This window comes from Fundulus heteroclitus, chromosome 3, assembly GCF_011125445.2.
Source record: "Fundulus heteroclitus isolate FHET01 chromosome 3, MU-UCD_Fhet_4.1, whole genome shotgun sequence".
Lineage (NCBI taxonomy): Eukaryota > Metazoa > Chordata > Actinopteri > Cyprinodontiformes > Fundulidae > Fundulus > Fundulus heteroclitus.
The window spans coordinates 46,615,998-46,640,288 of record NC_046363.1 but is presented as its reverse complement, the minus strand read 5'-3'; the positions used below and the strand labels follow the sequence as shown (position 1 = coordinate 46,640,288).

At 49.5% G+C, this 24,291-nt stretch overlaps 1 protein-coding gene across 1 annotated transcript; it reads left to right on the top strand.

Moving 5' to 3' along the window:
• Positions 1–2,595: 2,595 nt before the first annotated feature.
• pogzb (pogo transposable element derived with ZNF domain b) lies at positions 2,596–23,608 on the top strand. The gene is made up of 19 exons (XM_036135619.1): positions 2,596–2,990; positions 6,102–6,222; positions 7,504–7,584; positions 7,663–7,892; positions 7,967–8,048; positions 8,129–8,272; positions 8,349–8,468; positions 11,339–11,528; positions 11,600–11,745; positions 12,020–12,120; positions 12,188–12,334; positions 12,563–12,697; positions 12,775–12,947; positions 13,493–13,636; positions 14,596–14,655; positions 14,723–14,835; positions 15,585–17,219; positions 19,106–19,142; positions 19,216–23,608. Exons 2-19 carry the CDS (start codon positions 6,108–6,110, stop codon positions 21,119–21,121), a joined length of 5,559 nt encoding a protein of 1,852 aa, XP_035991512.1. The 5' UTR covers positions 2,596–2,990; positions 6,102–6,107; the 3' UTR covers positions 21,122–23,608.
• Positions 23,609–24,291: the final 683 nt, after the last annotated feature.

Below are 24,291 nucleotides of genomic sequence, written 5' to 3'. Positions count from 1 at the left end.
AAAAAATGACACATGAAATATGTTTATAAAGCTATTGTGCTTCCTTTGATTTGCATATTTTTAAATGATCTCTTAACAAGACAAAATCGTTAAGAAATGCCGCAAAATTGGTTTAATTTAGGCAAATTTACATTTATAAACAAAAAATTGAACCAAAATAAAAGATTATTTATAAGGAATTATTTTTTTTGTCCTTCTTAATTAGACCAAATTTTAGTACTTATAGTATAATCTGAAATTGATACCTCTAAATTGTTTATATGTCTCCAATTAAAAAAGTGATCCCAAAATATTTTCAAAAAGAGAGCAAGAAAAAAGATTTCTGTCTATTTTGCAAAAGGTACACTCATTCTCCCCAATATTAAAGTTGAAAAATCACCACAAGGATGTGTTATTGTTTATTATTTTGAAATGAACCTCTTTCACCTTGGCTGGAATAGTAAATTTAAGGTAATTACATTTAATTCAATTACATTTTATTTATATAGCGCCAATTTTAGAGACTCTAGGAACCAGCAGCAGACCTGCAGTCTGAGAGCGAAGTGCTCTGTTAGGAACATACGGGGTAATCAGAGCTCTGATATATGATGGAGCTTGATTATTAAGGGCTTTATACGTTAGAAGAAGAATTTTAAATTCTATTCTTGATTTAACAGGAAGCCAATGAAGGGAAGCTAAAATTGGAGAAATATGATCCCTCTTGTTGATTTTCATCATAACTCTTGCTGCAGCATTTTGGATCAGCTGAAGGCTTTGAACTGCATTGTGTGGACTTCCTGATAGTAAAGAATTACAATAGTCCAGCCTTGAAGTAACAAATGCATGGACTAGTTTTTCAGCATCACTCCTGGACAGAATGTTTCTAATTTTGGCGATATTCCTGAGGTGAAAAAAGGAAACTCTGGAAACCTGTTTAATATGGGATTTAAATAACATGTCGTGGTCGAAAACAACACCAAGATTTTTAACTTTATTACCAGAGGCCAAGTTAATGCCATCCAGATTAAGTTATTGATTAAGAAGTTTATTTTTAAGGACTCTGGCCCAAAGATTACAACTTCTATCTTGTCAGAATTTAAATGCAGGAAATTTAAAGTCATCCAGCTTTAGATGTCATCAAGACATGACTGCAGTTGAAGTAACTGATTGGATTCATCAGGATTTATGGATAAATATAGCTGAGTATCATCAGCATAACAGTGGAAATTAATCCCATGCTGTCTGATAATTTTGCCTATCGGAAGCATATATATATATATATATATATATATATATATATATATATATATATATATATATATATATATAGTAAAGAGAATTGGTCCTAGGACTGAACCCTGTGGTACGCCAAACATTTAATGTTTTTTATAGTTGTAAAAGTGAAAAGTTCCATAAATTATTTTCTTTTTAGGGGTGATGGAAACGTTCTTTGGACAATACTGATCTGAAAAACTTGTTCTTGAATGAACAGAGAGAACTGTCGAGGTCTATAGGTATATAATAATGATCCTTTAACAGAGCAGATGAGTGCTGGTGTGATTGCATTAATCACATCATAGTATTCCTGACTGGTACCAATGAGATTATATTTATGACTGAAATCAGCAAAATACAGTAAGTTTCCTCTACTATCATTTAGATGTAACATGGACCATACCCCCGTGTTGCAGCCAGTCTTCGTAAAAGAAGAACTTCTTTTTAATCAGAATATCTATATTTATCATATATATCTATTGTTCCATATGGGTGTATTGTGACGGGAGAAATTATGTTTATATAGACCATCCATCCATTTTCTGACCCGCTTAATCTCTGATGGGGGTGCTGGTGTCTATCTCCAGCATTCACTGGGCGAGAGGCGGGGTTCACCCTGGACAGGTTGCCAGTCTGTCGCAGGGCAACACAGAGACAAACAGGACAAACAACCATTCACACACACACTCACACCTAAGGACAATTTAGAGAAGCCAATTAACCTAACCGTCATGTTTTTGGACTGTGGGAGGAAGCTGGAGTACCTGGAGAGAACCCACGCATGCACAGGGAGAACATAGACTCCATGCAGAAAGACCCAGGGTTGGACTTGAACCAAGAACTTTCTTACTGCAAGGCAACAGCGCCACCCACTGCCCCACTGTGCAGCCCATTTAGATATATGGTTTATAATGGTTTATATAGACCATTTTACAATAATTGAGGAGTTGTTCATGAATTTGGATAATTTAACAGGTAATTTAGTCACTTGAAAGTCCAAATGTAGAGTAAAGGTTTAAAGGTAGAGTGTGCCAAAAGTTATCAAAATGGTTAATTAAGTTTTGTAGCCATCTTATTTCATAGCACCGTTCACTGGATCAAAGTCAGTGGCATTTAGACCACCTTCCTCTAATGATTTAATTACATATTTTTTCCTGATATAATGATGTCGGTTCCCTAAATAAAGTTACAATTATTTTTGGTCGACTATTTTAATTATATCTGAGCTATACTGAGAGAGTAGCTTCTATTTGTCTCCATCTGTCTTCTTTGTTCCACAACAGGAAGCGTTTTTCGGGTTAGATCATGACGTTGCCATTTGTGACCACGCCCCCTCAAAAAAACAGAACCAAGATGGCGGAGTGCACTGAATGTTTGTGCAGTTTGGGAGCCTCCGGAGCGCCATGCTGACTCAAACTGCTGTATGTCTGTGTGTAAGGGACTTTGAGCAGCACCACTCCGGGCCACAGGACACACTCCGGTCCAACTGGACCGGGTAATCCTTGGTAAACTGAAAACACGCAGCACACTAGTTCCTGCAGAAATTTTCTGCCCGACCAATCAGAGTCTGATTGGGGAAGTCACGTGCGATCCCTGAGAGCCAATCCGCGGCTCGCATGGAAACAGAGCCGGAAGACCCGCCTCCTGACTGTCGAACTGCAGCGCGCGTGAAGAAGAAAGAATAGAACCGTCCGAATCGGTTCGGTCCAACTTCTGAAGTCACACTGCGGCTGCAGGTAGGAGCGGTTCTGTTCGGTCCGGAACCCGCAGACAGAGCTACCCAGGGGCAGGGGTGTACTTGGTGTGTGCGCGCAGACAGCCGCTGGAGGAGCGGGGCGGGCGGGCATAGGCTGGAGAACCACACTGTTGGCTTCAGGACGGACTCTGTCTGGCCCTGAAGCCACGGGGACCCGTAGTCACCGGTGTTAGTGTCCCGGTTCGGGCCCGCGCGGCCCGGACGTGAAGTTTGTTCCCGCCGGAACAGCGACGCTGCAGGGAATCAAAGGAACAAATGGGAGCTGCGCCTGGAGAGCGCCCCCTGCGGCCGCAGCTGGAACTGCAGCGACGCGTTTCAATGAAAGTTTTCAGTCTGGATCTGGACCAGAACCAGAACCTTTTTAGTAGTTCACGACCAAACATTTTCTCTCAATAGCGAGTGTTTGTTGATTTGAGCAGGATTTGACCAGTTATGTCACTATTATTATTATTATTATTATTATTATTATTATTATTATTATTATTATTATTAGGGTTCCAAGCCCGCGGAGCAGAAAGAACGGGCTATGCAAGGTGTCATGAAATGAGGAAAGACAGGAGAAGCTATCCGGTTGGAAAGCTATACTTCCCTTTATTTTCTAGAGCAGGGGATCCAAAACTTATTATTTCTTTATTTTTTTGTTAATGTTAGAAAGTACAGAACTTTTCCTGGAGTTATCAATTTGTGGAGTGAATTCTTTAATTTGATCAAATATTCTTTGGATCTTTGCATTCTGTTCCATTGATTAAGAGACAAGCTACTGAATTTCTTTCCTGTCTACTTTTGTCTAACTTGCAAAAATATGTTGAATTCTTTTCCTCCTCCTCTAACCATTTTGCTTTCGATCTTATGAAAGCTCCCTTAGCTTTTTCTAAATAAAGTTTATCTAGCTGAATTTGGAGCTGAATTAACCTGTCCTTATTCTGGTCATTATCATCCACTGAACCACAGTATTGGGAAATATCCCTCAGTATGTAGCTTTCATATTATTTTCTTTTTCTCTGTAGTGTTTTGCTAAAGTAAATCGAAAAATTCTCTTATTTTAAATTTAATATATTCCCATTTACTTACTTTTCAAATGTTTCATCCATTTCAATGTTATGAATAATTTCCCTGGTTTTTGAACAGTATTCCTCATTAATCAATGAGTTAGCATTACATTTCCAGTAGCTCTTGTTATTATGTGATCTTGTGGAGGGTTCTAGTTTTAGGATTATGCAGCAGTGATCTGAAAGTGGAGCTTTAGAAATGGTTACAGCTGAAATAAGCCTGGATTATTTAAAACTAACATCCAATAATCAATTCTACACTTGACATTATCGTTTGATTTAAACCATGTGAAATCTTTGCTATTAGGATTTTTCTCTCTCCAGATATCAGATTATTTCTTGCCATGAAATTATAGATAATCTCGTTGAGTCTTGTTCTTGTTCTACATATTCCAGCCCCCCCCCCCCAACACTAAATTGCTCGTGGGATAAAGGATTTTAAGCTCCATTAGGTTATTTTTACCACTAACCTTTTATTTCATATTTCGTTATTATATCCGTAGACATTTGTAATAAAAAACAATTTATCCTCTGTTTTTAAAACCACAATTAACCAATGTCCTGCTTCATCTGCTCTCTGTGTTAAAAGCAACACCAGCTGACTTATTTGAGCCATGACTGAATAACATCCTGTCGCCTGATTGGTTGACCCAGACCCTTTCATCCACTTCTGCCCAATGACTTTCTTGTAACAGAAAACATTACTGCAATAACTGCTCATACTAACAGGCATGCAATTTTAACGTTTCATGTGTGTCATATATATATATATATATATATATATATGTGTGTTCTCGTTATGAATACAGAGTTTTCATTCGTTCTTTAAATGTTGGTGGCATCAAAGACATTGTGAAAAGAAAAGCACTGTTTTTGTTTTGTAAAGGACTAATTATAAGAAACAAGACCTACCTTGAGATGCACCAGTGCCTATGATATATCGGAGAACTGCTATGGTAAAATGCATTGTATAGAAAACCTTTTGGGATCACATGTGAATCGGTGAAAAATTTCTGTTATTATGCAAAACATAAATTCATGATCCGTTCCAGATGCATGTTGGTTCGGCTGAGCAGGGGGAGCCGGCATGCTCAAAGGGGCGGAGCGTGGGTGGGCTTGGAACCTGTTAATAACTGCGTGCAGTTTTAGTTATTATTATTATTGTTATTATTATTATTGTTATTATTATTATTATAGGCTGCAGTAATATTTCAACTCATCATCATATTCCAAGATCATAGTCAGATCTGCTAAACTTTCATTAAAACATTAACCTGGTCCAGCCCACTGTGCTGTATGACACCAGAGAACGAGGACCTTAGTGAGCAGCATCAGGAGGTTCTAGCAGAACCGATGGGTATTTATGTCTGATGGAGGTTTTGGGTTTCCAGAGTCAGACTGATGGTTTAGTTTGTAACTCATGGTTCATTCTAGGGCTGGACGATATAGAAAAAAAGCATATTGATAAAATAGAAATAATATCGATCAATATCAATAATTATCAACAAATTCAAAACATTCAAAACTGGTAATTATATGCTGTTGCTTAATGAGCTATTTTTAGATAAAGAGACACAAACACTGAATCCAAACTCTTTATTCAACCAACTTTTTACCAAAACTGCAAGTTTTAAACAGAAAAAACAACGCGTGCTCTCTGAACTCTCTGAAGGGGCGGAGCTTGGTTCCTGGGTCTGCGTTGTGATTGGTTGGGAGGATGTAATATTAATCTACATAATAGAATGCAAAACGAAGGAAAACTGTTATTCTACTGAACTTTTTATTGTTCCTTTTATTTTCTATCGATTGATAAATATGGATATTGATTTATCGCCCAGCCTGAGACAAGGATCTGGACTTTGCATATTTAATGAGGTCACTTGCTGGTTAAATGGAGCTGTACTGATGCTGATCACATGACTCTCTCCCCACATTCAGCCATTAAACTTGTTCACATCATTCTTGAATAAATGACCTGAACTGGATCAAGCGCTGACCTTTCCCCTCTAACTGGACCGGCTGGGTTCTGTTCTTGTCTCCAGAGCATCATGGACACTCAGCTGTTTATGGAGTGTGAGGAGGAGGAGCTGGAGCCGTGGCAACAGGTGGACGACAGCGTGGAGGAAGATGACGTGGAGTTTATGGACAACTACGGAGAGCCAGGTGGGACAAAAACCCTCAGCATGCGACTAGGTGTGGACCCTCTGTACCAGCGGTGTAGGCTGCGTCCTCCTGCTAAGCCGAATAATCATGATCTTTTTAGAGAAGCTGTGCAGCTGCACTTACCGTTCTGCAGGAGTGAGCCTGTTGAGCTGAGAATCTGGACGTCAGAGATGATCTGCAGCGGTTTGTTCCAGAGTTCATAAAGACTCACTCTGAGCAGCGGCTCAGGTTTCAGCAGCCACGCTTTGTTAGACCTTCAGATTCAGGACAAATGCAGTAACCTAAAGGTGTGCAGGCAGTGGAGATGTTTTCATCCCAGAAACGTGCCGGAGCCCTCAGGTGAACAGGTGACAGAGCGCCACCTGGAGAGCTAAGCCCACGTCAGGCTGAGGATTCATGCAGCGGCTTCAGTCAGACACGGATATGTTCCCCCGGCGTATTATAATTATATATTAAGTTATATTTACTCCCCCCCGCCAGGCTGAGCGTCGCCTGTTTCCTTTAAATGCGTCGATGTTTGAGAGTAATAGTAATATCATCTTTATTGTCATTGAATCATACATTACAATGAAATGTGTTCTCTGCTTTTAACCCATCACCCTTGAGGAGCAGTGGGCTGCCATGTGTGGGGAGCAATCTGGGGTTAAGGGTCTTGCTCAGGGACCCAGAGTGCAGGCAGTGGGGATTGAACCGGGTACTTGCATCCTTCTCTGAGTGCCAGCGCGCTGCTCTAACCACTAGGCCACCACTCCCCATACACTGAGACGCAGCTCGGTAGGCAATTTGGGGTTAGGTGCCTTGCCCAGGGGCACATCAACAAGTGGCAAGGGAAAGCTGGAATCAAACCCACAACCTTCTGATTGCCAGACGACTACTCAACCCATCAAGCCACAGTCGCCCTCGACATATAGCTAACATGCTAGCTGTTGTTAGCATTCTGGTTCTGATACCTGTGGCCCGGTTCCAGGTCCGCTTAAACATGTTTAATTTATCAGCAAAGAAACTCAAGACTGGGTCGTCTACATTGGCTTTGACGTTCCTGACGGAGAACAGGCAGACAGGTGCACACGCTCACACCTGCGCAGGTGCACACGCTCACACCTGCGCAGGTGCACACGCTCACACCTGCGCAGGTGCACACGCTCACACCTGCGCAGGTGCACACGCTCACACCTGCGCAGGTGCACACGCTCACACCTGTGCAGGTGCTGCAGGACGCTCTGGGAAGACTTTGTGTCTCTTTGATCACGCGTTTACTCAAAGTTTGTCGTATTTCCACAGTGGAGGATTCGTCGTGTTCTCCTCCTGCCTCTGAGACTCCGCCCCCCAGGTCTCCTCCTTCCAGCACACCTGCTCCAGCAGGTACCTGTCGATGTCCGCCGGTTACCTGGACTCCCAGGTGTTTAACCTGTGCTCACCTGTCTGTGCTTCCCTCCCCAGCTCCTCCTCCTCTGCAGTTTATCTCCTCCTCGGTGATTCCTGCTCCTCCATCCATCACCACCACCTCCTCCACCTTCTGCCTCACCACCACCTCCAAGCCCGCCGCCTCAGCCCCGCCCCTCCGGGCTCAGGCTCCGTCCCTCATCCTGACTCAGACTCCAAGCGGAACCTTCCTCCTTCCGGCGGCTGCGGGGCCCGGCGGCGCCCAGCCCATATTCCTGACCACGCAGGTTCTGACAGCAGCCAATGACATCAGCCGCTGGTCTCCATGGCAGCACAGATGATGATGTGCTTCCTGTTTCAGGGCTTCCAGATGAACGCCGGCGCTCCTCTGGTTCTGAACTTGCAGCCGGGTCAGACGGTCCAGCCGCTCACTCTGATCCAGTGTAGGTCCGGTCGAGGCCCGAGGACGGCGGTACCGCCCGCTGATCCTGCTGAGGACTAATTTATTCTGCTTCCTCCACAGCGCCCACTCTGGGTCAGCTGGTCCGGCCCGGCGTGGGCCTCTCCACCGTCTTCTCTCAGAAACAGGCGGCACCGGGCCCCTCCACCTTCACCAGAATGCAGCTGCCCACGACGCTGACCATCAGAACCAGCGCACCGGGATCCGGTCAGCAGAGATCCCAGAGGAATCTGAGCCGAGCCGCTCGGTCCCATAGGCTCATGGTTCTGTTGTTGTTTTCCAGCTAACCTGCAGGTGGCGCAGGTAAGCAGCGGCGGCTCCCTGAAGGTGGCGAGTTCTCCCAGCCTTTGCTCTGCTTCAACTAACGGAGCCACGAAGGCCACGGCGCCCAGCGGCACCAGAGGTGAGCCGATCCTCAGAGATCCTGATAGATCCCCAGAGACCCTGATAGATCCTCAGAGATCCTGATAGATCCCAAGAGATCCTGATAGATCCCCAGAGACCCTGATAGATCCCCAGAGATCCTGATAGATCCCAAGAGATCCTGATAGATCCCCAGAGATCCTGATAGATCCCCAGAGATCCTGATAGATCCTCAGCAATCCTGATAGATCCCCAGAGATCCTGATAGATCACCAGAGATCCTGATAGATCCTCAGAGATCCTGATAGATCCCCAGAGACCCTGATAGATCCCCAGAGACCCTGATAGATCCCCAGAGACCCTGATAGATCCCCAGAGATCCTGATAGATCCTCAGCAATCCTGATAGATCCCCAGAGACCCTGATAGATCCCCAGAGACCCTGATAGATCCTCAGAGATCCTGATAGATCCCAAGAGATCCTGATAGATCCCCAGAGATCCTGATAGATCCTCAGCGATCCTGATAGATCCCCAGCGATCCTGATAGATCCCCAGAGACCCTGATAGATCCCCAGAGATCCTGATAGATCATCAGCAATCCTGATAGATCCCCAGAGACCCTGATAGATCCCCAGAGACCCTGATAGATCCTCAGAGATCCTGATAGATCCCAAGAGATCCTGATAGATCCCCAGAGATCCTGATAGATCCTCAGCGATCCTGATAGATCCCCAGCGATCCTGATAGATCCCCAGAGACCCTGATAGATCCCCAGAGATCCTGAGAGATCCCCAGAGATCCTGATAGATCCCCAGAGATCCTGATAGATCCTCAGAGATCCTGATAGATCCTCAGAGATCCTGATAGATCCCAAGAGATCCTGATAGATCCCCAGAGACCCTGATAGATCCTCAGAGATCGTGATAGATTCCACGAGATCCTGATAGATCCCCAGAGATCCTGATAGATCCTCAGCAATCCTGATAGATCCCCAGAGATCCTGATAGATCCCCAGAGATCCTGATAGATCCCCAGAGACCCTGATAGATCCTCAGAGATCCTGATAGATCCCAAGAGATCCTGATAGATCCTTAGAGATCCTGATAGATCCCCAGAGATCCTGATAGATCCCCAGATATCCTGATAGATCCTCAGAGATCCTGATAGATCCTCAGAGATCCTGATAGATCCCCAGAGATCCTGATAGATCCCCAGAGATCCTGATAGATCCCCAGAGATCCTGATAGATCCTCAGCAATCCTGATATATCCCCAGATATCCTGATAGATCCCCAGAGATCCTGATAGATCCCCAGAGATCCTGATAGATCCCCAGAGATCCTGATAGATCCTCAGAGATCCTGATAGATCCTGATAGATCCCCAGAGATCCTGATAGATCCTCAGAGATCCTGATAGATCCCCAGAGATCCTGATAGATCCTCAGAGATCCTGATAGATCCTCAGAGATCCTGATAGTTTCCCAGAGATCCTGGTAGATCTTCAGAGATCCTGGTAGATCTTCAGAGATCCTGGTAGATCTTCAGAGATCCTGATAGATCCCCAGAGATCCTGATAGATCCCCAGAGATCCTGATAGATCCCCAGAGATCCTGATAATTCCCCAGAGATCCTGATAGATCCTCAGATATCATGATAGATCCCCAGAGATCCTGATAGAACCCCAGAGATCCTCAGAGATCCTGATAAATCCCCAGAGATCCTGATAGATCCCCAGAGATCATGATAGATCACCGGAGATCCTGATAGATCACTGGAGATCCTGATAGATCATCGGAGATCCTGATAGATCCCCAGAGATCCTGATAGATCCCCAGAGATCCTGATAGATCCCCAGAGATCCTGATAATTCCCCAGAGATCCTGATAGATCCTCAGAGATCCTGATAGATCCCCAGAGATCCTGATAGATCCCCAGATATCCTGATAGATCACCGGAGATCCTGATAGATCACCGGAGATCCTGATAGATCCTCGGAGATCCTGATAGATCCCCAGAGATCCTGATAGATCCCCGGAGATCCTGATAGATCCTCGGAGATCCTGATAGATCCTCAGAGTCTCTCAGAGATCCTAGCTCAGCCTAGAACTTCCTGCTGAGAACTTTCCGCTCCAGAGCGACTCTGAATGTTTGGTGTCTGATCGTTCCCTGGACCTCTGGGAGCCGCACCGAGGTTCTGTCCAGAACCTGAGATTATCACCAGTCACATGGTTCATAATAATTACTTTAGATTAATTAGTTTAGATCAAACTGATTTAACCTGATTACATGAAAAAGACAAAAATCCTGGATGATTTAAGTGAATGTAATGTGGCCTGCTGCTTTTATGTGTTTGTTTTATAACGGAAGTATTCAGTTATAACTAAATTATTATAGCAGTGTTTTTGTGTGAATGTGACAGTCATGGCTTGCACCAGCAGCAGCCAGAGACCGGTAAAGACCAGTAAAGAACATTAAAGACCGGTAAAGACCAGTAAAGAACATTAAAGACCGGTAAAGAACATTAAAGCCCAGTAAAGAACATTAAAGCCCAGTAAAGAACATTAAAGACCGGTAAAGACCAGTAAAGAACATTAAAGACCGGTAAAGACCAGTAAAGAACATTAAAGCCCAGTAAAGAACATTAAAGCCCAGTAAAGAACATTAAAGACCGGTAAAGACCAGTAAAGAACATTAAAGACCGGTAAAGCCCAGTAAAGAACATTAAAGACCAGTAAAGACCAGTAAAGTTCATCTGTGGTGACGGCGCATCGTTGTCAGCGACGCTCTGAGCGCAGCACTGCCGTTCCCTGATTGGTCGGTCTGGTCTAGTGTGAAAAGATGGCGGCTCAGTTCATACCTGTGATGTTCACACCTGTAAAACGGTTTGTGTTCGCGGCCTGTCCCGGCAGCGCCTGGCCCCGCCCCCTCTGTCGTCGCCACGGCAGCCTCAGAGCCCCCCCGGGTGGTGATGAGCGTGGAGGAGTTCTACTACGGGAGGTTCAGCGGAGACGTCAGCCTGAGGAGACCTTCTGCTCCTGGAATGAACATCTTCTCCTTCAACTGCAACATCTGTGCCTTCAAGGCAGAGAACAACCTGAGGTGGGTCCACGTCTGACCGGAGCACACCTGGCAGCCGCCGGCTGCGTGTTCACCTGTTCACCTGTGCGCAGGTTGATGCAGCACGTGCTGCACCACTCCGAGCTGGTCGCAGACCGCAAAGACCGCCAGTCCTGCCGCTTCTGCTACCGGCAGTTCTCCTCGGCGGAGCAGCTGAAGGACCACCAGGACCACGTCCACGGCTCCACCCACTCTTCCTGTGAGTGCGCCTCACCTGACCAGTCACACCTGTGTGCTCCCAAAGACCAACCTGCGTTAAGGTCTGCATGCTGGGACCGTGTTCTGTAGGTTCCAGCTTTTAAGGGGAACCTCTGAGGGGAACCTGTCTGCCTCCAGCCATCCTGCAGGGGGCAGCGTGCCGCCACACGGCGCCGCCCACCTGGGTTTGGCTCTGCAGATCTGGGCCGGGCCCGGGGAACCTGGTTTGGGTCAGAACCAAAGCCGAGCTCACCTGTTGATGTGTCTGCTGTCAGGTTTGTGCCGCATCTGTGAGTGGGCCTTCGACAGCGAGCCCGCCTTCCTGAACCACATGAAGTCCAATCACAAGCCGGGCGAGATGCCCTACGTCTGCCAGGTGGGAGAGAACGCTGCCCCGCGCCGCTCCCCCATCTGCAGCCCTCTCACCTCAGGTGTGTTTGCAGGTGTGCTCGTTTCGCTCGTCCTTCTACTCGGACATCGTGCAGCACTTTGCCACCTTCCACAGAGAGACTCTGTTCCTGCTCTGCGTCTTCTGCCTGAAAGTGATCAAGAACCCCATCAACTACCAGCAGCACCTGTACCGGCACAAGGTGAGCGCACGCCGCACCGCGCCGCACCGCGCCGCAGCTCTCCTCCTGAACGCTCACCTGGAGGCAGGAGGCGCTCCTGTAGGAGTCATCTAAAGAACCAAGCTGCATATTTGATAGATTTGTGAGGCTGCAGTCTGTATGAACCGTCTAATGTTTGACGCATGAGTTGCTTCAGCTAAAAGGTTTAGGCTTTTAATCTGAAAGGTAACCCCTGTCTTCCTGTGTTAGCTGAGCCAGGCCTTCCACTGCAACAGGTGTCGCCTCCAGTTCATCTTCCTCAAAGACAAAATGCAGCACAAGGTGGAAAACCACCGCAGCTTCCGCCGGCCGCCGCAGCTGGAGGGGCTGCCGCCAGGGTCCAAGGTGAGCCCCGCCCCCAGGCAAGCCCCGCCCACTCCGTTCAGCATGTGCTCCTGCGTCAGACCTTTCTCTGTCCCCAGGTGACGATCAGGACCTACGGGAAGGTCAAGCCTCCGATTGCTTCGAACTCCATCTTCCAGCCCAACAGAATCAAGACGGAGCATCCGAAGTTCCCCATCCAGAAGAACCCCACGCTGTTCAAAGCTCCTAGATCCCCGACCCGGAGAGGGCCGGGCCGCCGGGACGGCTGCAGGTGAGACGTCCGACCTGAAGGGGGCAGCAGAGGGCTCCACCTCCTCTGGCACAGTCTGGGTTCCTTTTCCCTAAAAGTTTAATTTCTCCAAACTTGTTTCATTGTCTTTGGTTTTGTAGAAGAAAACTAATGAATGTTGCAGTTTTTATATTTACTAATATTCTTTATCAAAGAATATTAGTAATATTAGTCGCTCCTTAAATGAGACCCTGAAGATTTCCTGTTAATAAAACCAGGAAATGAGAAATTTATTTTTGCTGCGTCACATAGTTTTAATCCTCAGTATTTAGTTTTATTGTGTCAGCAGAGGAATCCTCATTTCCCAGAGTTCTGTGCAAGACTGGCAGCGCCGCACGCAGACACAAACGAGTTTTGGCCACACCCCCTCTATTGTTACCATGCCAACAGAGGGGGGGGGGGCCTGTTGCCTCGTCGCTGATACCGCAGCAGAGCGGAGCAGCTGTGTGAACCAGAGACGTGTTCTGCCGGGTTCTGACCCGCCGGTTCTGACCCGCCGGTTCTGAAGGTCCGTGTGTCTCCTGCAGGTCGTCACCGGGGGACCGGCTGGTCTGCTTGGAGTGCAGAACCGAGGCGTCAGACCTGAGCTCCCATTACCCGACCTACGTTCACTGCCTGCTCTGCTCCTTCAGCAGCTGCTGCTCCCGGGCCTACGCCGCCCACATGATCCAGTGAGTACTACGCAGTACTACACACAGTACTACACAGTACTACAGAGTACTACACAGTACTACACAGTACTACATGATCCAGTGAGTACTACGCAGTACTACACAGTACTACACAGTACTACACAGTACTACATGATCCAGTGAGTACTACGCAGTACTACACACAGTACTACACAGTACTACAGAGTACTACACAGTACTACACAGTACTACATGATCCAGTGAGTACTACGCAGTACTACACAGTACTACACAGTACTACACAGTACTACATGATCCAGTGAGTACTACGCAGTACTACACACAGTACTACACAGTACTACGCAGTACTACACAGAGTACCACACAGTACTACACAGTACTACATGATCCAGTGAGTACTACGCAGTACTACACAGAGTACTACACAGTACTACACAGTACTACACAGTAGTACATGATCCAGTGAGTACTACGCAGTACTACACAGTACTACACAGTACTACATAGAGTACTACACAGTACTATAGAGTACTACACAGTACTATAGAGTACTACACACAGTACTACAGAGTACTACACACAGTACTATGCAGTACTACACAGTACTACACAGTACTACACGATCCAGTAAGTACCGCACAGTACTACACAGTACTACACAGAGTACTACAGAGTACTGTAGTATACAATGTAATACAGAGTACTATAAGAGTAAATGCACCACAAGGTACTACTGTGTAGTACACTGAGAACTACACCACAGTACTACACAGATTCATGATGTCTAATGTGCAAAGTACCACTAAATACAAAGTACATCATAGTATGCACATAACTATTAGAATGTGTTGCAGCACTGCGTACCACCTGGTTCTGTATGTTCTGATGGTTCTGATGGTTCTGTTGGGTCTGATGGGTCTGATGGTTCTGATGGTTCTGATGGGTCTGTTGGTTCTGATGGGTCTGTTGCGTTCCAGCCACCACGTCCGCGGCTCCAAGGACAAGGTTCTGCCGCTGCAGAAGGCTCCGCCCCCCTGGTGAGTCACCTGATCAGCTCGCCGTCCTGCATCCTGATTGGTTGCTTAATGCGATCTCCTCCCGCAGCGCCTTCCTGCTGCGCTGCTGCCGCTGCGACTTCCAGCCGCCGTCCGCCGACCAGATGGCCGAGCACCTGCAGAGGAACCCGGAGCACGCCGCCGCCGTCTGCCGCGCCCGCAGTAAGCCCCGCCCACACCACGCTGCTGCAGGTCCACACGTCGCTGGTTCTGGAGGGTTTAAACACGCGTCCACAGCTTCCATGCTGGGTCGCAGGTTCTCTAGGTTCTGCAGGTTCTCCAGGTGTTGTGGTTCAGGCTGCAGTAATGTCTGTTATTTCACAACCTGATCGGACTACAAGGCCCAGAATGCAGTGCAGCAGGGAGGCCCATCAGACAGAGCTCTGTGCAGCTCCTCGTTGGTTCTGATCCATTCTGTCTCCAAAGCTGGAGCCAGAACAGAACCGACCTGAAGAGAACGGGCCGGTCCATTCCTGCTGCAGGTCAGCGGTCCGGTCGGTACCGGCAGCAGCAGCTGCCTTTCATTTCTGGTCCAGTCTGGAGGGTTCTGGTTCCTAAACCTCTGTCGACCCGCTTTGGCTTTCAGGGGATTGTAACAGAACCAGAACAGAACCCTTTTATCTGCAGGAGCGCAGGTTTTAAGTTCTAGCTCCTAAATGCCTCAATCCAGCCGGTTCTGAACAGCCGGGTCACCCGACCCGAGGTCCGGCATCATCCTCCTGGTCCCGTGGGGGCAGCCCGCCGGGTCAGAATTAAAGCAAGGTGGTTCTGGTGAAACGGACCGAGCCTTCAGAACCGCTCTGGGGTTCCTTCTGCACCCCGGCCTGAACCGGGTCCAGAAGTTCTGAGCTGTAGCAGCAGAACCGGGCCTCGGCGTGACGGTAAAGCCTAATCCTGCCTCTCTCCCCCAGGCTACACGGAGCCCGACATCCAGCTGGACCTGAGCGCCGAGCCCCCAGCTCCGGAGGAACCGGACCAGAACCGGGACCTCCCGGCCGGTCGCTGGGAGCGGGCGGAGAACTGGACCCCCGCAGACGAGAGCGCGGCGCGGCACATCCGGCACTTCACCCACCCGTGCGGGCCGAACCACTTCCTGTCCCGCAGCAGCGACGCCGCCGACTTCTTCCAGCTGCTGTTCCCGGCGCCGCTGGTGGAGCTGCTGGCCCGGGAGACCAACGCCCACGCCAACACCTGCCGCCTCCTGGGCTCCTGCCCCCCCGACTGGGTGCCCGTCACCCCCCAGGAGGTGAAAGGCTTCATCGGACTGGTGGTTCTGATGGGGGTCCACAACCTGCCCGACCCGTCCCACTACTGGTCCTTCCACCACTTCGACAACAGCTACACCTTTTACCGCTCCATGACCTTCCGCCGCTTCCAGCAGATCGCCGCCTACATCCGCATGGGCAGCTTCGGCGCCGAGCCGCGGCGCCCCGGGCCCGGCGCCGACCCGCTGCGCGTCTTCAGGCCCATGCTGAGCATCCTGGGCGGCGCCATGTGGGACGCCTACCGGCCCAACTGCTGCCTGACCGTCGACCAGGCGCTGCTGCCGGGCCTGGAGGAGGAGGAGGGCGCCCCCGCAGGCGACCCCCGGGCGCAGCCGCAGGTGTGGCTGCTCTGCGACTCCAAGTCGGGCTACTGCCACCGCTTCCTGATCCAGGTGGGCGAGCGGCGCGGCCCGGACCTGGGCTTCAGCGTGGTGCCGCCGCTGGTGCAGGACCTGGACGACAAGCACCACCAGCTGTTCCTGGCCAGCTCTCTGGTCTCCATCCCGCTGCTGCAGGAGCTGCTGGAGCGCAACATCTACGCCTGCAGCTCCTTCCCCCCCCCCAGCCCCATCCTGCCCCGGCCGCTGTGGGAGGACGGCCAGCTGCGCCGCCCCGGCGCCTTCCTGCAGCGCCAGTGCGGCGCCCTGCTGGCCACGCGCTGGAGGGACACCAAGGAGATGGGCTGCCTGTCCACCAACGCGGCGGCGGGCCGACCGGACGCCGTGTGGAGGCGGTCCCCCGCCGCCGCGGGGGGGCTGGTCACCATCGAGCGCCCCATGGCCTTCCGCCTGCTGCAGGAGAACATGCGAGGCGTCGACATCTGCAAGCAGCTGCTGGCCTGCAACCCGCTGGGGGGGGTGCCCCAGGACCGCCACTGGCGCAACCTCTTCTGGTTCCTGGTCAACCTGAGCGTGGTCAACGCCTTCATCGTGCTGCGCGAGAGCCGCAAGGACAACCCCCCCGCCTGGGTGCAGGACGGCCTCTTCAGCCAGGTCAACTTCCGCAAGCGTCTGGGCAACCAGCTGGCCAAGTGCGCCCAGAAGCAGGGCGAGGCCTCGGAGGGGCCGGGCCCCCGCGGGGGGGAGGACGGCTCGCCGGAGGACGGCGCCAAGCAGCGGCACCGCATGGCGAGGATCAGCAGCGTCTCCAAGAGGTGCAGGAACTGCAACGCCAAGAACCTGCGGCACGAGAGCGTCTACGGCTGCATCGCCTGCGACGCCAGCCTGTGCAAGCGGCCCCGCTGCTTCTGGGAGTTCCACGGCCTGTCCCCCCTCAACAGAGGTGAGTCTGGGAGAACCCCCCCCCACACACACACACCCAACCGCCCCCCCCCCCACACACACACACACACACCCACACCCGTCCCCCCCCCACCCCCCCACCAGGTAACAGCAGGTGATGGGAGTCACCAGCCTGTCCCCCCTCAACAGAGGTGAGTCTGAGAGAACCCCCCCCACCACCACCCCCCCACCCCCACCCCCCCAGGTAACAGCAGGTGATGGGAGTCAGCGCCACGCCTCCCAGGATCTGGTCAGACCAGAGAGGCGGTTCTAGTCCTGCGCTAGCATCCGTACCTTCAGAGCCAGGCTTAGGAACCCGAGCTTAGGAACCCAAGCTTAGGAACCCAAGCTTAGGAAACCAGACTTAGGAAACCAGACTTCGGGAACCCAGACTTAGGAACCCAAGCTTAGGAACCAAGACTTAGGAATCCAAGCTTAGGAACCCAGACTTAGGAACCTGAGCTTAGGAACCCAAGCTTAGGAAATCAGACTTAGGAACCCGAGCTTAGGAACCCAAGCTTAGGAAACCAGACTTAGGAACCCGAGTGTAGGAACCCGAGCTTAGGAACCCGAGCTTAGGAACCCGAGCTTAGGAACCCGAGCTTAGGAACCCAAGCTTAGGAACCCAAGCTTAGGAACCAAGACTTAGGAACCCAAGCTTAGGAACCCGAGCTTAGGAACCCAGACTTAGGAACCCAAGCTTAGGAACCCAAGCTTAGGAACCCAAGTTTAGGAACCAAGACTTAGGAACCCAAGATTAGGAACCCAAGCTTAGGAACCAAGACTTAGGAACCCAAGCTTAGGAAACCAGACTTAGGAAACCAGACTTCGGGAACCCAGACTTAGGAACCCAAGCTTAGGAACCAAGACTTAGGAATCCAAGCTTAGGAACCCAGACTTAGGAACCTGAGCTTAGGAACCCAAGCTTAGGAAATCAGACTTAGGAACCCGAGCTTAGGAACCCAAGCTTAGGAAACCAGACTTAGGAACCCGAGTGTAGGAACCCGAGCTTAGGAACCCGAGCTTAGGAACCCGAGCTTAGGAACCCAAGCTTAGGAACCAAGACTTAGGAACCCAAGCTTAGGAACCCGAGCTTAGGAAACCAGACTTAGGAACCCAAGCTTAGGAACCCAAGCTTAGGAACCCAAGTTTAGGAACCAAGACTTAGGAACCCAAGATTAGGAACCCAAGCTTAGGAACCAAGACTTAGGAACCCAAGCTTAGGAACCCGAGCTTAGGAACCCAGACTTAGGAACCCAAGCTTAGGAAACCAGACTTAGGAACCCAAGTTTAGGAACCAAGACTTAGGAACCCAAGCTTAGGAACCCAAGCTTAGGAACCCAAGCTTAGGAACCCAAGCTTAGGAACCAAGAGTTAGGAACCCAAGCTTAGGAACCAAGACTTAGGAACCCAAGCTTAGGAACCCAAGCTTAGGAACCCAGACTTAGGAACCCAAGTTTAGGAACCAAGACTTAGGAACCCAAGCTTAGGAACCCAAGTTTAGGAACCCAAGCTTAGGAACCCAAGCTTAGGAACCAAGACTTAGGAACCCAAACTTAGGAACCCAGACTTAGGAACCCAGACTTAGGAACCCAGACTTAGGAACCCAAGCTTAGGAACCCGAGCTTAGGAACCCGAGCTTAGGAACCCAGCACTTCCTCAGGTTCCTACAGGAACAGGGTGCGTAGGCAGGGGACCTGAAGATGTTATGAATGAAATAGATTTCTAAAATATATCAGGCTTAATCAGCTGGAAGGACCAATGTGAAAAAAGGGAAAGAGAGGAAAGTTTAATAAATCCTTAAGTTAGGATGGAGAAGCAGCTGAATGTGGGAGGAGGTCCTGAATAACACAAGTTTATCATTTCATATGTTCTCTGTGTGTGCAGGTTCCACCAAGCTGGGGTTCCTGAAGGACAGAGTCAGGTAACGGCTCAGCTCACCTGTCAGGTGAAGCGTTTTGATTGGCTCTCGTGACCGTGTGCTTTTATCGCTGCAGCGGAGAGGTGGAGGTGGACGAGCTCAGCGACAACGTGGACGAGACCCTGGGCCCGGTGGAGGACCTGGACTTCTCTGACGACGACAACCTGGACGAGGCTGAGGAAGAGGAGGAGGAGGAGGAGAGGAAGGACGTGAGCGGCGAAGGTCCAGAGCGGCCGTCGCCGACCGACGCCAGGGCCGAGGCTCCGCCCCCTGCGGGCGCGGGGCGCGGCCAGCCGCTGTCGGTGCGGCAGCTGAGGATCGTGCTGTTCGCTCTGTGTGAAGGTCTGCGGCAGGCGTCCCGCGTCTTCTCCACCGAGGCGCCGCTCATCCGCCGCTGGCTGCAGGTGGCCAGGAAGCAGCTGCGGCGGGCGGACCAGGAGGAGAAGCTGCACGCCGACGGCTCGCAGCGCATGGTGGCCTGGGTGCTGTCCATGCGGGAGCAGCAGCTCCCCATCACCGAGTGCAACCTCTTCAACAAGGCCTCCGCCCTGAAGAGGAGGAGGGCCTTCAGCGACTCCTTCCGCATCTCCTACGACTGGGCCGTCAGCTTCATGCTGCGCCACCAGCTGGGCGTCTGCAGCGCCGGCCGGGCGCCGTCTCTGGGCCGCGCCCCGCCCGCCTCGCTGGAGGCCCGGGTCCAGGCCTTCAGGGCCTTCACCCAGCGGGTGGTGCGGCTCCACGGGCTGACGGAGCGCTGCGTGGCCGCCATGGACGAGCTCAGCGTCTTCGTGGACTTGCGGCTGGCCCAGGACAGCAGCAGGCGGCGTGAAGCTCTGGAGCTGTCGGGCTCCACGCCGCTGCTCACCGTCTACCTGGCGGTTCTGGCCGACGGCGCCATGCTGCCCACGCTGCTGCTGGCCGGCCGGCCGCTGCAGGTGGAGGCCCCGCCCCCCTTCGTGGTGCTGGAGGCGCGGCCCGACGGCGTCACCCCGGAGGAAGCCTTGGACAGCTGGACCAGCAAGGTGTGGCTGCAGCACCTGGCGGGCCGCTCCAGAACCGGCAAGTCTCTGCTGGTTCTGGACCGGCACCGCGAGCACCTGGCCGAGCCCTTCCTGAGCGCGCTCAGCGCCTCGCACAGCCTCCCCGCCGTCATCCCCGCCGGCTGCTCCTTCTGCCTGCAGCCTCTGGACGTGTGCCTGAAGCCGGCGCTGCAGCGCCTCCTGCTGGCCCGCTGGGCCCGCTTCACCGCCTCCGACCCCCCCGAGCTGCAGGAGGCCGCCGCCCACAAGCTGCAGGACAGCGTGACCCGGCTGCTGGTGGACTGGCTGCTGCAGGCCCTCGCCAGCCTCCAGCAGCTGCCCGAGCTCTGCAGGAGGTCCTTCCAGCTGACGGGCCTCCTGCAGGCCTCCTCCCAGGACGGCAGACCAGAGGACGTTCAGCTGGACCTCCTCAGAACCCTGACCGGGATCCTGCTGCCGCCCGGAGCCGACGCCGACTCCCCAGAGCTGCAGGAGCTGGAAGACGAGGAGGGGGACGAGGAGGAGACGTCAGAGGACAAGCTGGAGTCCAAAGACGAGAGGATGGAGGCGGAGGAGGCGGGGACGGAGGACAGAGAGAAGGAGGACCCGACAGCAGGGGAGGAGAGGACGGGAGGAGAGGACCGGGTCCAGCAGGGAGAGAAGACGGAGACACTGAAGGACGACGCCGAAGAGAGACGGAAAGAACGACCCAGGGACGGAGAGACGGACGGAGGCGGAGAGGACGGCGCCCACGAGGAAGCCGAGTCCAGAGACGAGGACGAAGCTCAGAGCCTCGAGGAGGAGAGACAGGAGGAGAGACAGGAGGACATGGAGGACACGGAGGCCGGCACAGAAAGACGGGAGACCAGGATCGTGATCGGCGAGGAGGTCGGGGACGAGTGGAAGATCACGGTGAAGGCCCGGAGCGACGGGCCCAGGGCCCCGGGCCCCGAGGACAGCTGAGGGGCCCGGGAGGTTCTGCTGGGACCGGGTCCTCTGGGGCTTCAGAGCCCAAACCCGGCTGTCCTCATGTGGACCGAGCTGCAACCAGAACCAGAACCTTGAAGGCCTGGTGTGGGAGAGGAAGCAGCTGATTGGTTGGCAGGTCCGGTCGGGTCCAGAACCAGCAGCGGAGACGATTCTGACTGGAACTTTATTTTCTAGAGTAAAGATTCTATTTGTCTGTTAAACCAATGAGGTCACACTCCTGCTTCCACATCAGCCAATCAGGGGATGTGGGCGGGTCTTCTGCATTGAGAGTTTGGGTCGTTACCAGTGGTTCTGCTGGGAGGTTCTGGTGAACAGGTCCGGATGACGTGTTTAAGTTGCTCACGTTATGATTCTGCTGATCTGTGACGTTTCATTACAGCAATAAGGTGTAATTCCACTGCCACGCCACTAGGGGCGCTCTGATCGTAGGACCACCATGGAGTCCTGCACACTGATCTCTGTCTCTGGACATCTGATTGGCCGTTGGTAGTACACGTCGCTATGAGGTCACCAGCCGCCATATACAAACAATTGTTTAATTTTATGCTTCGAAAAATATTTCAACATATTTTGTTTAAATTTTAACACTATATAGGCACAATGTTTAGAACTGAATAAGAAAATCAATGACAGTCATAGCCAAAAAGTTTTAACCTGAATGTGACAAACATCACTGTGGCTCTCCACGGTTCTATAAGAACGTAGGACAGTATAACCAAGTCCTTTTATTAGCATGTTGCAAGAAAACATGAACTGTCATTTTAGTCTCTGCATCTCATAACACTTTGATGGTCATCACACCTAAGCTGTATGAACGTTAGCAAAGCACCCAGGGCACAGTGGCACACAGCGTTGCATGCAGATGTATTTGGTCTTCCATGTGCACACAGCAGCATGGCCTCTGTTTGCATTTATAGAATTTATGGATGGAATTTCTTGGACTATTCTGTAGGTCGCCTTGAAGTCTACAATATAAATAATTGGTATAGTTACAGAAACTACAGCAAATCTGCACAAAATATACACAAAGTATAAACAAAATATACTAAAATGTAAATTTTAAATGAATAGTTTATGTGTTACATTCAAAACACTGAATTATAAGCAAAACAATTGCAAGACAGTAAAGCAATTATTCTGTTGAAAAAATTTAATGGGAGATGCATGACGTCCACTTCAGTGGACAAATGGTTAATCGTAAGTTTCTAAATGTTGGAGAAATGTTTATATATATATATATATATATATATATAATATTTTTAATTTATTTTTTTAATGATAATGATTTTGGGCGGACTAGATTGTTCGGCGAGCCGTATGTTTAACACCCCTGCTTTAGACACATACAGCGACACACACTTACTGTTTCATAGCATCAGTAGATTACTGTAAGTTATGGTAAAAAATAGGCACATCACATCCAATATTCAGTATGAAGTCTATAAATCATGTAATATAACATACAAATCCATGACAACAAAATGAGTGTGTTAATGGAGAATTATAATACTGTACTTGCATATTAATATTACACTATCTGATGACCAAAAGTGCTAAAATGATGAAATACATGTAATATACATGTACTTATTATATGGTTATGGTAATTACATATTACATATAATTTCAAGATTTTACATCAAGACTGAATTACAAGTACATGTCTGTTAATGCTATAGTATTTTTCTATTTACAAATCGTGCGTGATGCCATATACATTTATGCTGTGTCTGCATTAGCCTTTAAATCTGATAGATTCACAATAAAGCTAAATTAATGAAGCAGTTTAATCACTCCACAGAGCTTCAGTTTCTACACTAGCAAAATCACAAAAACACTCCAGTGTACATGTACATCTATACATTACAGAGACAGCATGTGTATGCACACACACATCTCTGTAAGTACCTGCACACGTCGGCATGTTTATGGCATGTTTATGGCGTGTTTATGGCGTGACTCCGTCAGAGGAGGGAGCACCAAGATGGCAGCAAAGGACGTCAGGTTTTCAGCCAATCGGATGTCCACAGAATAAATGGAGATCAGTGGTCCTGCAGATGTTCCTGGGCTTCCACATGCACGTTCTGGTTCTGCAGATTGTGTTGGGAACACATGGGCCGTTTGGGAGAAGACGAACAGAACCCAGCAGAACTTTCTGTTCTCAGCTAAGCACGTCATGTAATCTGGGGTCGTCATCAGAACCTCCACAAACACGTTTAAACAGCGGGAAAAACCAAAACCTGAACATGATCTGTTGCTTTGATGTTTGATGATGTCATAGGGAATCCTGGAAGCTGATTGGCTGGTCTGTTCAGGTCCAGCTGCAGGTAGAAGAGGAAGCGGAGCATAAACGCTTCCTGTGTTGGTTGTACCATGATGAAGGTGATGGGTCTGCTGCTGCTGAGCAGAACCTTCACATGATGTTCCTCAGAAATAAAGCCAGTTTTCAGAAAGCATGTCCTCCATGTTGTCACCTGGTGCAGCTTACCTGTCTGTTCTCTGAATTCTTCCTCGCTTCTCCAGGTGTGCTGAAGGTTTGGCCTTTGGCTGCTTTTCCTCCCAGTTTCACTCCATTTCCTGCAGCAGCAGGTGAGGAATGACAGGTAGAGCGCTCCATGTTCACCTGTCAGACCGGGACCAACCCACAGGGGACGATTACTGAGCTCCTCACCTGGAGATGTGGCTAAAAAGTTACACCACACATTTAAAAACACGAACAGGTTGAAAAAGTCTCTAAGACCATCAATTGACTATATATATATATATTTATATATATATTTATATATACATATATATATATATACACATTATATATACATTATATATAAATATATATACATTATATATATATATATAAATATATATATATATATATTTATATATATATTTATATATATATTTATATATATATATTTATATATATATATTTATATATATATTTATATATATATTTATATATATATATATTTATATATAATGTATATATATTTATATATAATGTGTATATATATGTATGTATATATATGTGTATATATATATGTGTATATATATGTATGTATATATGTATGTATGTCTGTATGTATATATATATATGTCCTGGTATGTGTCTATATGTAGTATATATGTATATATTATATATATAC